The sequence below is a fragment of the Citrus clementina genome, unplaced genomic scaffold (assembly GCF_000493195.1).
Source record: "Citrus clementina cultivar Clemenules unplaced genomic scaffold, Citrus_clementina_v1.0 scaffold_3, whole genome shotgun sequence".
Taxonomy (NCBI): Eukaryota; Viridiplantae; Streptophyta; class Magnoliopsida; order Sapindales; family Rutaceae; genus Citrus; species Citrus x clementina.
Window position 1 is genome coordinate 8,712,503 of NW_006262339.1, and position 17,573 is coordinate 8,730,075.

The 17,573-nt window shown below is 35.8% G+C and overlaps 2 protein-coding genes across 3 annotated transcripts; both read right to left on the reverse strand.

Moving 5' to 3' along the window:
• Positions 1-1,173: 1,173 nt before the first annotated feature.
• LOC18049699 lies at positions 1,174-5,312 on the reverse strand. Of its 2 annotated transcripts, none has more exons than XM_006440772.2 (5): positions 4,956-5,312; positions 4,133-4,236; positions 3,963-4,017; positions 3,754-3,881; positions 1,174-2,149 (listed from the first exon to the last, which is right to left on the reverse strand). In XM_006440772.2, exons 1-5 carry the CDS (start codon positions 5,141-5,143, stop codon positions 1,500-1,502), a joined length of 1,125 nt encoding a protein of 374 aa, XP_006440835.2. In that variant the 5' UTR covers positions 5,144-5,312; the 3' UTR covers positions 1,174-1,499. The 2 variants fall into 2 exon arrangements, with proteins under 2 accessions (XP_006440835.2, XP_024045249.1); XM_024189481.1 differs by having other exon boundaries at positions 4,133-4,219; positions 4,956-5,015.
• A 521-nt stretch (positions 5,313-5,833) lies between these two features.
• On the reverse strand, positions 5,834-8,940 carry LOC18049700 (pentatricopeptide repeat-containing protein At1g18485). Its single transcript, XM_006440773.2, has one exon. The coding sequence runs from the start codon at positions 8,857-8,859 to the stop codon at positions 5,917-5,919; it is 2,943 nt and encodes a 980-aa protein (XP_006440836.1). The 5' UTR covers positions 8,860-8,940; the 3' UTR covers positions 5,834-5,916.
• Between the last annotated feature and the right edge of the window lie 8,633 nt (positions 8,941-17,573).

Consider the following 17,573-nt stretch of genomic DNA (forward strand, 5'->3'; position numbering starts at 1 on the left):
AATCATAACGGACAACGGGAGACAATTTGACAGCCACAATTTCAGAGAGTTTTACCAAAACTTAGGCGTAGAGTTGAAGTTTTGTTCTCCAGCACATCTCCAGGCAAATAGACAAGTAGAGGCAACCAATAAGGTCATAAAGAATCTCCTGAAAACCAGGTTGGGAGAGAAAAAAAGAGGTTGGGTTGATGAACTACCAGGAGTGTTATGGGCCTATCGGACAACCCACAAAATCGCCACTGAAGAAATCTTGTTTGCCTTAGCCTTCGGTCACGAGGCTGTGATCCCAGCAGAAATTGGAGTGGGAACGCACCAGACAAAGTATTTCAACGAGGAACAGAATGACGAGCAAATGTGTATAAACCTAAATCTGTTGGAGGGAAAAAGAGAAAAAGCCTCGCAGAAGGTAGCTCAGTGTTAGCAGAGGATCATGCGCTACTATAACCAAAATGTACGCATAAGGCAATCCCGAGCCGAAGATTGGGTGCTTAGAAAGGTGAACCAGAACACAAAAGATCCTAACCAAGACGTTCTTGGTCCGAATTGGGAAGGCCCGTACAGGGTGGTGCGAGCAACTTGTGGGATAAGAACCTATAAGATGACATACCCAGATGGACGAGAGGTGAAGAGATCATGGAACGCTGAGCACTTAAAAAAATATTTCCAGTAAGCAAAATATTCCATAAAGTGTAGCATGTGCATGTGTCTTACCTGTTGTAACTAGCCAAATATTTAATAGAGATGAATTTAGTTCATAGCTACCTTGTTAGAACCAATTACTTTAAGGCAAAAAAAGTTGTCCATTCCTACTCGATCGCTTAAATGACCAACAAGCAAATTCTACAAATTATAGCAAGGCAAAAAGAGTTGCCTATTCCTTCTTGGTCGCTTAAAGGACCAGCAGGCAAATTCTACAAATTACGTCAAGACAAAAAGAGTTGCCCATTCCTACTTGGTCGCTTAAAGGACCACCATGCAAATTCTACAAATTACGTCAAGGCAAAAAGAGTTGCCCATTCCTGCTCGGTTGCTTAAAGGACCAGCAGGTGAATTCTATAAATTATGTTAAGGCAAAGGAGTTGCCTATTCCTGCTCAGCCACCTGAGGACGAGCAGACAAAAATCAACAAATTTTATTAAGGCAAAAGAATTGCCTATTCAGGCGGGTGAGCAGGTAAAATCCACCAAATTTATTAATACACAGAACAGCCTGAGGACAAACAGGCACAATTTTCAAATAACTTTCCAAAGCAATTCATAAGGAAAAGTCTACCAAGGAAACAATTAGAAAGCGTCAAAAGTCTTTAAATTTCCAATGTTTGTAACTAAGCAAACGTTTATGATTTACATAGATGTTAAAATTTATGGGTTATGAGCAGAAGGGTCAACAACTTCAACAGAAGGGGGATCAACAGTCTCAGGCAAAGAAAGGTTAACGACTTCTGAAGGAGCAAACACCACCTCTCGACCCGCGTCCGAAGCCTGGTCCCCCGTATCTTTTCACTGCTCTCTGCTCGGAGGAACCTCTCCCTGGTTCTTGTCCCCCTGGCCTTGCTTGGCCATATACTCCTGTACGCCCGTCTCCAGCTTGTTCATGTTCAGCTCCAAATATTCTTTCTTGAGCACAAACATGATGCATTTATAGCAAAAAGTAAGTCCAGAATCATACTCCGCATCCAGTCGGTCGTCCACGTTAGCAGCTTTACCCTTCAGTTCAGCTATCTGCTCGTTTAAGGACTTGATTTGCTCCTCGTAGGCCGTCTTCTGAGTGTCTCGCTCGCTTTGGGTAGCCTCGAAAACAGACTTCAAATCAACCAACTCACTTTCAAGCTTAGAAGTTTTGGACTCAGCAATAACAACTTTCTCCTCCAGGTCCATAACTTGCCTGTGCAGATCAAGCATCTTCTCCTTAGAGCGGTCAGCAGATTCAGCCTTTTTCTTCAGGTCCTGAATCTCCGCTTGTAGCTTCCTCTCGTGGCGCACGGTCTTGTGCTTATAACAGGAAGCCAAAGTGGCAAGCTTAAAAGCAACCCTCTGGAGAGAGCCTCCCAGCTCGCCAAGATCCATGCTCTCAACATCTTTGACCATTTTGGGCCCCACTGATTTGAGCAGTGGGTCGTCGTCAAGTCTACTGACCATACCCCATGAATCTGAAAACAAAAACAAGGTTAAGGAAAACGATAAGCAACGACAAGAGACGTATAACACAAAGAAAAATAAACGACTTGAGGTAACAAAACACGTAGGGAGGTGGATTCCTGGTAGTATATCCTTTGTGGAGCATGTGCCGACCAAAAACGAATACCGACCAGAAGTTTCTATCGACCAGGTACTTGTCACTCAAAGAGAAGACACGATCTCACAACCACGCGACAGTTTCGCCACGCCCCAAACCGCTGGGGAGAACACGATGCCCTACGTTCACCCACGTTCGGTCGTTGAAGACCTATTAACGCCCTTGATCACCCAAGTATGACGGGCATGGAAAATACTCTGAGAAAGTGGGATGATCACTTATAAAAGCTGAGAAATCGATGGAAAGAGGGATACACAAAAGAGAGAGGGGAAAATTCTGCCGAATTGATACCAGGCATTCCCACATAAGAATCCTAAATACACTTTACTTTAAAAACATTGCAGTTAGTGTGCATAAACTAAAATCATACAATTTTCCCGTAAACCCCGCATACTGACTTAAGTATCGAAGGGTTTGCGTCGGAAAAACTACCAGTGCCTCTGATTTGTTTATGTGCACGTAGGTCTGGGAAGAAAAGGAAGGGTGATTTGAATCCCAGGAGCTCGAGAAATTGCTAAAGCTTGTGGAGTGCAACCTTATCGTCATTGTCTAAACAACTGTTGGTGATCCAATCTGGTCGGGCAAAGGGCGACCAGATTTCAACATCAACAAGTACTATATTGAGATTAGACATTTGCGTAATATACTTAGAAGAGGCAATGCTTACAAATTACAAAATTGGCATTTTTGTAGAAGGTGACAGGACTCTTAGGAGAATCAAGATAGCGGTTTAAATGACTGAATCCATGCCAAGTCGCAAATTATAGGTGTCGACAATCTGGGAAATCATTATTACATGTACAGGAAGTAGGAACCAAACTCAAGGAATAACTATCTCATGAGTCATGAGGAAACACTAAACATGAATAAGCAGAACTGAACTCCAACTCATGTTATTAAAAATCATTTTCATCTGCAACTGTATCCGCCACCCTATTGAGTATATAACTCATGTATGAAACTTAAACGCTCACAATCTCATATTTCTTCACAAATTATGAAATGTGCATATTCCATACCTAAATGAACTCATATCTCACCATCTAGAAATCATATTTTGATCACCAGTATAATAACCTATCCCACTGTGGTTTAACATTGCTGTAACACCCTCCTACTAGATCAAACTAAGGATAAAAAATTGAACTCAAACCTAATGAAATTATGGACTGGAACTCTCATCTTCAAGATTTTGCATTCTGCATCCCCTTCTGTCACCTCTGAGACTGTAATCCTTTGCTAGTTGACATGAACACATTAACAATCACCATGCCTTACCACTGGATGTGAAAATGCAGTTTAAACCCCAAAACAAAAGGAAAAGAAAGAAAATACTGAGAATTAGATTAGAGAAAAGTTGTGGTTCATATTTTCGCCATACTGGTTGGTCTGGAGCATCCACATTTTGTTTATATACAATACCATGTTTGAGAGATAAAAAACAAATTGGTTCTCAACTATTCTTCTTTGGCGTGTGCTTGCCGTTGGAGATGTTATTAGGAGTCTCTACTGTTGATGTTGAACCACTGATATTCTGGTCCTCATAACCCTGCATTGGGTCTGCAAATGTTTGAATGCAAGGCCACCTAAACAAAATTTGCCACACATATCTTAGTCTATGATAAAGCATAAGTGGTTACAAGTCACGAATGAAATATTCGTCCTACCTGCTTGACATTATAGTCTCGTCATCTATTGTCGTTTTGTCATCAAATACGTTCCCTGGAAGAACAAGAAATCCAGAACAAAAGTTTAACCACTGTATTCAGCAGACAATTTCAGAAATAAGGTTTATTTAAATATATAGAGGAATCACTAAGAGAAATAGTTTATCTACCCCCGTAAATATTATTCTTTGAGAAGTATTTTGCCATCAACCGATGAGTGTAGTCAGCTTCATACTTTTGGAACTTCTCCATGTAGTCTGCATTTTTAAGAATCCTGATCAAAGTAGGATATATCATATCAATATTCAACAGCATTGGACAGTTAATATATGGTTATGTCTTGGGAGTATCAAGATGTCATATAGTCAATCAAAAGCTTAACGAGAAAAACAAGGTACATGTTCGACAACCTCAAAAAGTGATTAGCTTTAACTTGAAAGATTTGGAATGTAGATAGTCATGAAATACAATATATCGGTGCATAAAAGCTAGGGAATAACTCATCATTACTAGAAATTCAGATTAATCATTGATTCGATCAAATTTATGCATTATCTTAATTTAATTCAGATTAAAAATCCAAGCAGCTCTTTCTTCCTTTAGATTGCATTGGATGCAACTTCACCTTTGAACTCTAGTGGTCAGGATTTATCATTGAACAGGGAAATTACTCATCTACAGTCAAGAGTAGTGTGAGGTTCCATATGTGACAATGGCTTAGATATCAAAACCTCATCCAAAAGAGTTGACCAAAATCTTTCTAATTAAAAGGCCCCGACTTTATGGAACCCACTACCCAGAAATACTTAAGTGGACTTAATCATCATAAATGTGCACACTTAGCAAGTCAAGTAACAGTAACAGCCAGCACATAGTACCATGAGAATTTATATAAAATTTAAATAGAAAGAATTAGAACTGAACTGACTGAAAATGTTAAAAAGCGAATAAACAAATATTAAAAAGAAAAGGAAAGAGAGAGAGAGAACTGACTGAAAATGTTCGGAAGTTAAGGGAGGTTTTGTCTCAGGCTTTTGGTCGAACACATCGAAGGCACCGCTGTTGTTGGTCGTTGGAGCATCATCTACCTCCCGCTTTGGTTGAATCGGTTGAGTGGCTGAGTTCTGCGACTCCGAGTTCGACGGCGGCGGCGGCGAAGACGCTGCTGCCTTCATCTCCATTTGCTATAAGGGAAAAAAAATGCTTTTGGCTCAGCGTTTGTGGGGCCTGCTCATTTTCCGGAACGGCTTCTTGGTTGACTGCTGTTGACCCTGTGCTCCCTATTATTTATTAGCTAAACCTGTTAGAGAAGAAAGAGCGAGAGCATTATGTACACAAGCTTCATTTGTGAACTTTTTATTTTGTAATTTATTTGTTAAGTATAAAAGTACTTTTATACCCTTTAAGGTCATTACTATTATTTAGTAAATGTTTTATGTTTAAGAAAAAATAACCGCATGACCTCCTCAAGTCAATTAACGTCAGTCACAATTTTTTTTTAAAATTTCATTATATATACATTTTAAATGACAATTTATATATACACGGACATACAGAAACAACGGTTATCGGTAAAAAAAAAAAAGAAATTATTATTAATAACGAGAAAAATTATGGTGACAATAATTTTATACATTCTTCATAAAAAAGAAAAGGTAAGCCCATAAGAGAGAGACTTGGTTATTTAAAATCTTGGAGATATATTCATGCATTAGCGTTAAAAGAATCCTTGAGATAATTTTAATAAGATAGTGAGTCTATAAATGTCATTACCCTAAATATTTAACAATTTTAAATAAATTGGTATTTTTGATGGTTCTAATTTTAGGCAACAGGTAAAACATTTACCTATTTCATGATTTTGCAACACAAGTGTGGATTAAAAAGCTGACCAATCCAAGGTAGAATCAAATTCTTGTATACATCTCATCATTGCACTATCATTTGCCAACAACTACCAATAATCTCCACAAGAGCAAACCCCATCTCTAAAATGATGGAACCGCTTGTTGTCTCTAACAACTATTTCCCTCTCAGCAACCTTTGAAATCAACTTAGCTGCATTATGACAATCTACACAAATGCGCAGGTTCTTGCAAACTCTCAGTGTCAGGTCTTTAGTTGTCTTTAACAGCCCAAATGAAATTGCAAGCTTCTCACTATGTCCCCTCAATATGTTTACCTTCTCCTCTTCTTCTAGTTCGTGAAGCACGGCTTCTGTGTATGGTTTATATCCAATTTTACTTATTTGTTCCTCCAATCTTCCCCACATTCCCCGGATTTCCTCCCACTCCGGGTGCATATTATCACCAACAACAAAGCTGTGAATGTTTCCTCCAAGTTCAATCCAACTGCAGCCAGCTTCCTTTTGAAGGCCTCTCTCCTTCATCCTTTGGCGCATCATCCTCACATCATCCCACTTCTCTGATCCAGCGTATATATTTGAGACTAACACGTAATTTTCTGCTTTGTCTGGCTCCAATTCCAGTAATGTTTTGGCAACTTTTTCTCCCATCTTCAAAGCACCATAGGTTCTGCAAGAACGGAGCAATGAGCTCCAGATTCCAGCATCTGCTTCCTCAGGCATCTCAATTATGAGCTTAAAAGCATCATCCAATTTTCCTGCACGACCCAGCATGTCCACAACACATGCATAATGCTCGAGTTTTGGCTTTACTGCATGAAGTTTCTGCATCTGACTGAAATATTTCAGCCCATTTTCAACCAGCCCAGCATGGTTACAGGCCATCAAAATACCAACAAATGTGAAGGTATCTGGCTTATGGCCTAGCGCCAGCATCTTTTCAAACAGCTCTATTGCCTCTTTTCCATATCCATGTATTCCATGTCCTCCTATTATAGCATTCCATGATGTTACATCTTTATCCTTCAACCTGTCAAAAACTCTTCGAGATTGTTCTAGACACCCACATTTTGCATACATATCTATAATTGAACAAGCAACAAATGCATCATTAGTGAGGATAGCTTTTAGAGCATAGCAATGTGTTTCTTTCCCCAGCCGCAAAGCTGATAACTGTGAACAAGCACTAAGAATACTAACTATGGAGATCTCACAAGGTTGAACTCCTATGGAAAACATCCTTCGGAAAAGAACTATGGCTTCAACTGGAAGCTTGTTCTGGGAGTAACCAGCTATCATTGTGTTCCAAGATACTAAGCTCTTATCTTCCATTTCGTCAAACAGTACTCTAGCAGAAGATGATTTCTCACAATGCATGTAAAGTGAAAGGAGTGAGATACCTGTAAATGAATCTCCTTCTAACCCATTCCGTATTACAAATCCATGAATCTCTTTGCCACGGTGGAGGGATTTCAGATGGGTGCAAGCTAATATGAGGCTACCTATGCTAAATAAGTCAGGTTCTAAGTCTGAATGTGTCATTTGAAGGAAATAATCTAAAGCCTTCAAATGATCACCATTCTGAGCATAACCACAGATAAGTGCATTCCAAGAGCTTACTGTCCTAGAGTCCATACCATGAAAAACATTCTCAGCAGAAATTTCAGATCCACACTTTGCATACGCTACAACAAAAGCATTGGCTACGAGTTCATCATTGTCAAACCCATGTCTTAGTGAATAACCATGAAGTTCCTTCAAGCTCAGTAACTCTGACTTCTCCGAACAGCTTGTCAATACATTCAAAACTGTCACCTCATTTGGCTTCATTTCCTCCTCTTTCATCTGCATTTTTTGCAGAAGATCAAATGTTCCACATACATCTCCTGCCATAGAAAAAGCCCCAATAATGGTATTCCAAGAGACAACATTTTTATTATTGTTCTTATCAAACAGGATTTGGGCTTCAGACAAGAACCCACATTTTGCATACATATCAACCAGCGCATTGTTCACCATTAATTCTCGAGTAAGACCTAATTTTACTGCCAAACCATGAACCAATATCCCCAGATCTACATTTCCTTCCCCTGCACACACTGGTAACACAGTAACTACCGTTGCGACATCCGGAATGAAACCTTCCTCACAACCCATCATTTTGATTAACAAATCAAAACTCTCACAAGAAAAACCATTCTCAGAAGAACCACAAATAATAGAATTCCAAGAAACCAAGTTTCTTTCAGGCATTACCTCAAACAATTTCACCATTTCCTCAACAAACGCACATTTCCCGTACATTGCAATCAAAGCATTACTCACAAACACATCTCCAATCAAACCCATCTTCGCAGCCATCCCATGAACACCACTACCAAAACTCACATCAGCAATCCCTCCACAAGCCTTAATCACGCAAGGGAAAGTAAAATTATCAGGTTTAAGCTCAGTATCCGATAACAATTCAACAAAAATGCTCAACACATCAGGATAAAGCTCATTTTTAGTAAACCCACTAACTAACGCATTCCACTGGAACAGATTCCTTGTCTTCAAACTATCAAAGACTCTACGGGAATCCAACGGAAACCCACACAGAGAGTACATAGTAATGAGACGAGTATTAATAATAAAGTCATTACTAAACTGGGTCGATGCAGAAATCAGTTCATGAACTCTTTTACCAATTTCAATGTCCTTTTCGTGGCCGCAGGCTTGTAACAAGACACCCGTAGCTTCTTTCAGGTCAGCATTGTGTAAGTTTTCTTGCAAGAGAGACAAAGCCTTGTTGAGGCTTTTGGATTCTTCACAAAGAGTTGTTATTTCTTGGAGAAAATGTAACCCCTCTGTTGAAGCGTTGTTGGTTTTGGCGGAGAGTGAAAGCGATGATTTTGCTTTAAAGATTGAGCGAAGAGAATGTTTGTTTCTTTGAATTACAGTTGCGGGAAATTGGGGGTGGGATTTTTTGTGACGGAGGGATGGAAACAGTGGACTCCAAAGACATGCCGAGGAGCAGTTGTAAAGAGGCATAGCATCGGATCAAGCTTGTGGCTTTACTGGATGCGGTGGTTATGTCTGGTATATTTTACAGTTATTTCAGGTGGCACCGTAAATGATAATCACAAATTAAACTTTAATAATAAGCTTCTAAATTATGAACCCAAAAGATCGCGTAATCAAACCAATTGAGGCTCTCTTTGTCTGCTTGTTGTGTATGATTTACTCAAGTTATTAGTAAAAATATGAAAATTTTAAGATTGAAATTACTAGATGAACCTAAAGACAAATAGTCTGGAAATAAACTAAAATAAAAACTTTCATTTTTTAGTGATGAATCCCAGCACCCACCAGTGTTGCTACATTTTCTAGGCCTTGCAATCATATTTTCCTTCGATTTTCTCTTCTTTGGCAAAATTCATGGCTTCACCGGTTCTAGCGATAGCTCAAGTGCTCGAGCCTGTTGGTGTAATTTTTTATTTTGGCGGAGGCAGCCATTTTTTGTAGCCATCATAATTCCGCTCCCGTTGTGGCTCAAATGCGTCACATGGACCCTCTATGCCATCTTCTCGATCGCCGTCATATTATGTTATCCGTTATGATATTTATTATCATTTGTTGTACTATACTCTACTTTCTGATCTTCCTTTCTTTGTATTTTATTTTTTTTATTTTTGGAAACAAATAAAAAAAAAAAAAAGTGGGGGGAATAAAAAAAGTATAGATCATTTCGAGTACTTGTTAAACATATTGAAGGTCAAGTCAGTTGGATAAGTCGGAAGTTAGGGATCTTTTGGGGGCTGATTGACGAACTTGAATTTGGGCTTCTTCTTCTGCCGCTATTTTTTAAGATTTTTTTCTTTTATTTTTACACTCTCATGGAAAATCACAACTGTCTCATCTCTCAAAAAGCTTGCTTTTATGTTTTTTTCTTACAGAACTTGCTAATCCATACAAGACCGATGTTCTCCGTCATGTTATTATTATTAATTTTTTTCCCCACATTTGCGTAACATCACTCAAAACGAAATAATATATTTCTGGGATAAGATTTTTGTTATGTGCATTTCCAATTGTTGGAACCAAATAAGATAATTTTGTATCTGCTTTAAAATTAGCGTGCATCTTCCAGGAAGAACTTAAAATATATCTTGTACATTGCAAACGGGTCATATGGGGACTTAGAGTTTGACATGTAACAAATATAAACATATTTGCCCTAGCCCCTTGGGTTTTGTCCACTTCTCTATCATCTACTCTTAGAAAAATTAAAAAAATATTAATAAATATATTTACAACTTAGACATCAACTATTCTTTTCTTCTTGTTCTTTTTTTTTTTTTTTTCAATTATACAGACATCTCACAATGTAATAAAATAAAATTAAAATATTAAATAATATGAGTGTATTCACATATAATAATCAGGTTAATCTCCTACAATTCAATTAAATATAATAAATTTAAATTTTATCTTGAACTGACCTATTTATTATTTTTTTAAAATATAAAATTAATGGTTATCCGATAAAAATATGAAACTAATTAAATGTTCACTATATATTAATTTATGAAGAATTGAGAATTAAAGTGCATCCAAATATAATATGAGTAATTACTTCGCATGCTACTTAAATATTTTTCCCTTGGAAAGTATTTCCAAGGACATCCCCTTTTTGAACATATACAACTCTCATGATGACTTTTACATTACTGTCCATAGAGTCTGAGACCAACTGAATCAGATAAATAATTCATTCAACTTTAATCTCCACTTTCTGCTTTTCTCTTCAAATTATTTATTTATTTTTATTAAACAGTGACAAGTTGGTTACACTGACCGGACCCCTTGTTACTCTCGGGTAATTATTTATTTATTTATTACACAGTGACAAGTTGATTACACTGACCGGACCTCTTGCAGTCTTGCTACTCTCGGGTGGCTGGCCTGTAAAATGTCATCCGGACCCCTTGTCACTACCGGGTGGTTGGCCTGTGATATGTCATCTGGACCCCTTGTACCACTCGGGCGCCTGGCCTGTAAAATGTCCTCTGGACCCCTCGTCACTATCGGGTGGTTGGCCCGTGATATGTCATCCGGACCCCTTGTACCACTCGGGCGCCTGGCCTATAAAATGTCATCTGGACCCCTTGAACCACTCGGGGGGTGCCTGTAAAGTTTCTTTACGACCCCTATACTCTATATTATTTATAATTTATTCATAAATATCATAAAACTTTTTGAATTGTAAAATTTCAGTTAACCCTTTACACTCAATTTTATTTTAGAGTACGAATTCGCCCCTCTATAATTTTAAATTTTCAAAATAATCTCCATTTAATTAAAAATATAATAATTATTAAATAAATTATAATTATTATAATTATTATTTTATTATAATCATAAATATAATTATATTTTTTAAATAGATTATTATTGTTGTTATTAATAATAAGAATAAAATGTATTATAATTAATTAATCTATTGACAATAATTAATAATAATTTTTTTGTTAAATTGTTAATAATAGTAATAATTAATGATAATTATTATCAATAATTAATTTTGAATAATAAAAAAAAAATATAAAATAAAAATTATGATAAAAATTAATTAACAATTTTATAGCAATTTGTTACAATTTAACTCATTCTGATTTTAATTCTAAAACAAAATAAACACATAAATAGTAATACAACTCATTCTAATTACGATTCATGTAATTCAAGCAAATAAATTATTCTGATTTCAATTCTTCATAAGTATTATTTACAATTTACTATAAAATTGTGAACCACTCTATATTATTTACAATTTATTCATAAGTATTATGAATTTTATAATGCATTCACAAAATATGAATTGAATTTAGCTGGAAACATAATGAGTTAGAGTCGGAATAGCTAGAATCAAAATGAAGAATTGGAGTCAGAATAATTTATTTATTTGAACTGTATAAATCGTAATTAGAATGAGTTGTATTACCATTAATGTGTTTATTTTATCTTAGAATCAAAATCAAAATGAGTTATATTGTAACAAATTGCTATAAAATCCTTAATTAATTTTTATCATAATAATTATTTTTATTTTTATTATTATTCAAAAATTAATTATTAATAATAATTATCATTAATTATTACTATTATTAACAATTTAATGAAAAAATTATTATTAATTATTGTCAATAGATTAATTAATTATAATACTTTTTATTCTTGTTAGTAATAATAACAATAATAATCTATTTAAAAAATATAATTATATTTATGATTATAATAAAATAATAATATAATGATTATAATTTATTTAATAATTATTATATTTTGAATTAAATAGAGGTTATTTTGGAAATTTAAAATTATTGGAGGAATTCGTACTCTAAAATAAAATTGAGTATAAAGGGCTAAATGAAATTTTACAATTCAAAAAGTTTTTATAATATTTATGAATTAATTACAAAATAATACAGAGTATAGGGGTCTGGATGAAATTTTACAGGCCAGCCGAAAATTACATTTAATGCCCTTGGAGGTCCGCACTTTGCGTAACATAAATACACGCTTAATCTCACTGTCTTTATGTCTCGTTACTCATATACAAACTAGGAAGCATATATACTTACCTAGTCCTAACCTAAATATTAATGGACGTTGTAAATCGTTTCAAGGATTCGTTTACATCAATATTCACAAAAATCTTCCAACTCTTGGCCAAAACTACCCCACCAGTATTACCACCACAACAAGCACCGGCTGCTGATCAGCAAAACCTAGATTGGGCAATGATAATGATAGGCTTTTGCTTACCATCGGCCATTGAAATTGCTCTTCAATCTTTGCAGGTTCAATCCCAGCTGCCTCCCATGTTCCATTTCCTTTCTCTTGCCATCATATTTTCCTTCAGTTTCCTTTTCCTCGGCAAACTCACGCGTACAAGATTTCCTATAGCAGCCCAGGTGCTCGAGGGACTCGGGCTTCTATTTGCTGTGACAGCCATTTTTGTAGCCGTCATAATTCCGCTCCCTTTGTGGCTCAAATGCCTGGCATGGACCCTCTATGCCATCCTCCTGATCGCCAGCACAATTTGTATCCTGTATAATCGTATTTAATTTTAAAAATATGATATATATATATATATATATGATAAGAGTAATTTTCCAATCCGGTAGACAATCTGTAGCCGTCGGATTGAATCCAACGGGCAACTTTTATTTTTATTTTAAATATTGATTCCGACATAAGGGCCCACACGTAGACTTTTTCAAAATCTCAATATCCTCTTCATTTCATTGCTGCAACCTGCAAGACTTCAAATTTCTTCTCTTTTTACTCAATTCCAATTGACCCATTTGATTTTTTAATGATCGGAACCGAACCGTGGGGGTTAAAGATCGGTTCTTTTGCGGCTTTTAAGGCTTCCTTTTAATGTTTGGATCTGGATAGGAGGGGTTTCAACGATTGGGCCATGACCGACGCGGTGTGACCGCTGGTGAGTTGAGAGGTGGCGAAGGGGCCGATGATGAGGGAAAGAGAGAGCCACATGAGAAGGGATTGGAAGGGCTCGTTGCTTTTGAAGAAGAAGAAAGCGAAAAAAAAAAAAAAATGAGAAACGAAGAGACTGAAGGTGAATAAGCGAGAAAGTTTTGTGAGTTTTTTATGGATGTTGATGCCTGACTGCAGTCTGGAGATCCTGCTCCAGCACTTCTCTATAGTTGCCGGTGAAGAAAACTCTTTTTCTAATTAGCTTTCGAATGTATTGAGCAAAGATCACCTGATTGATTTACTAAAATCAGATTGATCATGAACTCATTGTTTTTTATGCTCTCAATATTAAGAAAATTACAAAGTTTGTGATGAACACCAAAAAAAAAAAAAAAATTACGGCAACATCGGCAAGAAATGGTGACAAAATGGAAATCAGTGTGAATGTGTAATCATCTGCTTGTTTTATTCCTTTTTTCCCCTTGATTTATGTTATACTAAAACGGATGATGGAAAAGTGGAAATCCCAAAGGGTGATTTGTGAATATTAGTTCTTTTTTGCTTGAATCAAATGATGAAGAATCCGGTGAGGGAAAGATCCGGTTCTCTGTTTAAAAGCAGCTTTACATTTTAATATTAAAAATTGTCAAAGTCTGCATGTGGGCCCTAATGTCGGAATTAATATTTGAAATAAAAATATAAATTGCCGTTGGATTCGATCCAATGGCTATAGACTGTCTCCCGGATTATAACTCCAATCCAGCTGGATTGGAAAACTACTGTATATATAAAAAAATCGATGTTTAACACCCACGATTCTTTGATGTTTAAGTACAGTTAATTTATATATGTGAGAAAATCGAAAATGGGAAATTTTATTAATTTAAAATGGGATTCCGATTAGAGTCAAATTTTATTAATTTATTCAACATCAAAGAATTTTCTACGAATAAATATCAAAACCGGACAAATTTTGGAAAAAAAAAAATTGTCTGGTTAACGATTTGAAGATTTAATCTCCAAATTTTATCAAAATTTTTATTATCGTTTGGTTGTTTTTCTAATAGATTTTAAAAATTAAATAAATTATTTTATCTCTACTAATAAAGACTCTAATTTTAATTTTTGGGAGTAGAGGTTGTATTTTTTTTAAATGTTAAAATATTTGAAATATCATTTACTTATTTAACAATTTTATTTTATTCTTTACATAATATAACTTTAAAAAGTTTGTCTACGAAAGTAATTCTATAACTTTTAATAAAAGTTCATATTGACAACTAATCAACTAGAATTTTTACGTAAAAATTTTATGTGTAAAAATTTTATTAATATAAGCTCTACTTGATATTTATGCGTAGAAAATTCTTTGATGTTGAATAAATTAATAAAATTTGACTCTAATCGGAATCCCATTTTAAATTAATAAAATTTCCCATTTTCGATTTTCTCACATATATAAATCAACTGTACTTAAACATCAAAGAATCGTGGGTGTTAAACATAGATTTTTTATATAGACAGTAATTTTGTGCCCAGAATATGAGCATTGAATAAATCATGTGAGATTTTGTCGTTCAAAATTGGTCAATTATGTGTAGTCATATATGGGTAGTCATATAAATTCTATCTACTTGCAGAGAAAAGCGCCATATTATCAAATTCAATCAATGGGTTAAAATTTTATTACTCTGTCACCATCTTGATTAGAGTCAAACTTATGATTTAGTTAGCTTGTACACAGAAAATTAACTGTACTTAAACATCAAAGAATCGTGGGTGTTAAACACCGATTTTTTTCCCCCCAACAATGCATTGAAAAATTTTCTACGCATTAACATTATTAGATTACTTGTAACCTTAATTAATTTCAGCCGCGTTCACTTGATGCACAGTTAGTTGCACACGGCAAATTGATTATTTTGTAAGATGACCTTATATTCTTATGTCCACAATTGACTGATCATTAGCGTAGAATTGGTGCATGGGGGCATGGCCGATTATTTTGAAATTTATGAATCCCTAATCCAAGAATTAGCAATTGCAATGCCAATAAAACATCAAATTATCAACTAGTTGACCTATTAGCCAGTATATAAACTTTAAATCATTAACCCTAAATTAGTGTTTTCATGATACACGTGAATGATGTGATATAAGCTATTCACCATCAGCAAGTTAAGTGGTTAATTATTAGGACCTCTCTAAATTACATTTATCGTAAGTTACAGCCGGTGATATGACTGCTTGACAAAATAAATCAGGTGACTCATTGCTCATATTCTGGGCACAGTTGCAAATAAATCACGGAGTCACCTGATTTATTTTGTCCACTTCTCTGAAATCTTCGAATCCGATAACTTAAGTCAAAAATCAAATTGGTCAAAGCCACACCCAGCTCATATTTGATGCCAAGGAATCAAATTTTCTTAGCGCTTGGGATGTTGTCAGAATAACCCGGGTCAGGAATTTGCTAAGATTCTAAAAGGGTTATTTTTCGGCACCCCCCATATGTTTCGACAAATATTACCGTGCATCTACTTGTTTCAACAATGATCGCCGCGCACCCATTCCGTTAAGTTCTCCCGTTTAATTTAACAAGCCAAGGGTAAAATAGAGATTGTGTTATAAACAAATAAAAAATTAAATTAAAGTTGCTGCACAGAAGAAAGAGAACAAGGGGTGTTATAAACAAATAAAAAATTAAGTTAAAGTTGTTGCACAGAATAAAGAGAACAAAGAAGAAAATAGTATTGTCATTTCAGAAAAACAGTTTCATCTCTGCAAAACGTAATCTGTACAAGCAAATATCGAAGCAATATGGAGGGAAAATCTTGCGTGTTGGAGACAATTTCGCGCCAATTGCTTGATCTCTTACCTATCACATGTTCGTTTTTCAAGAAGCTTGAGGATTACACGGCTTATTGAATTGTGAGAGCGGGATATACTGGGTTTTGCAGCTTCAGCTTGCACACATTTTGACAATTTACTGAATCATCAAGGAGATTTTTATCATTTTGACAAAATTTCTTTAAGGATAGGACTATGTATAGTAGAATTGGCATTAAGAATCCAAGAAGATACCTCAATGTGATCACCAGTGTTAACAAGAAATGAGTTAGGGACAGCATTGACATTGACCCACTTTCCATTGTGTAGCAACTGAAGACCACAAAACCCATTCTGTGTGAGGAGAGTCAATAGGCCATGATTAGAATGAGGGGGCATTCCCATTGCAAGCTCAGGCTGTGGACACGGCGGGTACAAATTTGCAACCAGGATTTGCAAACCTGAATCTAGATTCATGGCCCTCTCGATGTAGCAGAATTCCAATACCAAACTCTCTGATATCCCTTTAATCAACTCCCTTGCAACTTGTCTAATTTTTTTGCAATATTCTAGTGAAATCTCACTGCAGCAGCCACCAGAAATAGGCAATATATTTGTGAGCAGGAGTATTACCAATATATTTTTAAAACATATATTAAGGCGCGAGATAGCTACCAAAATAATTATAACAATCGTTAAATTAAACGGGAAAACTTAACAAAATGGGTGTGCGGCGATTATTGTTGAAACAAGTGGGTGCACGATAATATTTATCGAAACATATGGGGGGTGGCAAAAAATATCTCATTCTAAAAACTAAAAAATAATAAAATAAAAAACAAGTCGTATCGCAATGACTAAATGCGGCGCCTGGAACAATGAGATTAGAGTGTAACAAAGGACAAACAATGAATTGATTGTTTTATCTTTGTCTTGTGGGTTACAAACAAAGCTACAATCCTTCACTGCGTAACAAGCCAATGCCGTTTGTAGACTTGCTTTCTTCGAATCAACCCATCACGAAAATGAACACAAAATAATAATGGTAATAATAATAAAATAAAATTAAAAAAAAAGTATTTTTCACTTAAACATATTTTCAATTTTAATTTGCTTGGGTCAAATTTCTGTTGGCAAGGGTGCGGCACGTGCAAACCTACCAAAGGGTAATCGGATGCATCGCATGTTCCACGCCGCACGGTGGTGTCAATAGTGCAGTGAGGGACAAGTACGGCACGTGCAGTGTAATCCGACTTCGTCTTTTCGGTCTTCCACGTGTCGCGAAACGGCTTGCCTCCACATGGAATTGCTCCTAATCCGCATGTGCAATCTCACTACAGGACAATTCCATCTTGATTAGAGTCAAACTTATTCTAGATCACAAGCTCCTGATATTTTTCAGGATATTTTTCTTAAATTCAATCAATGGGTTA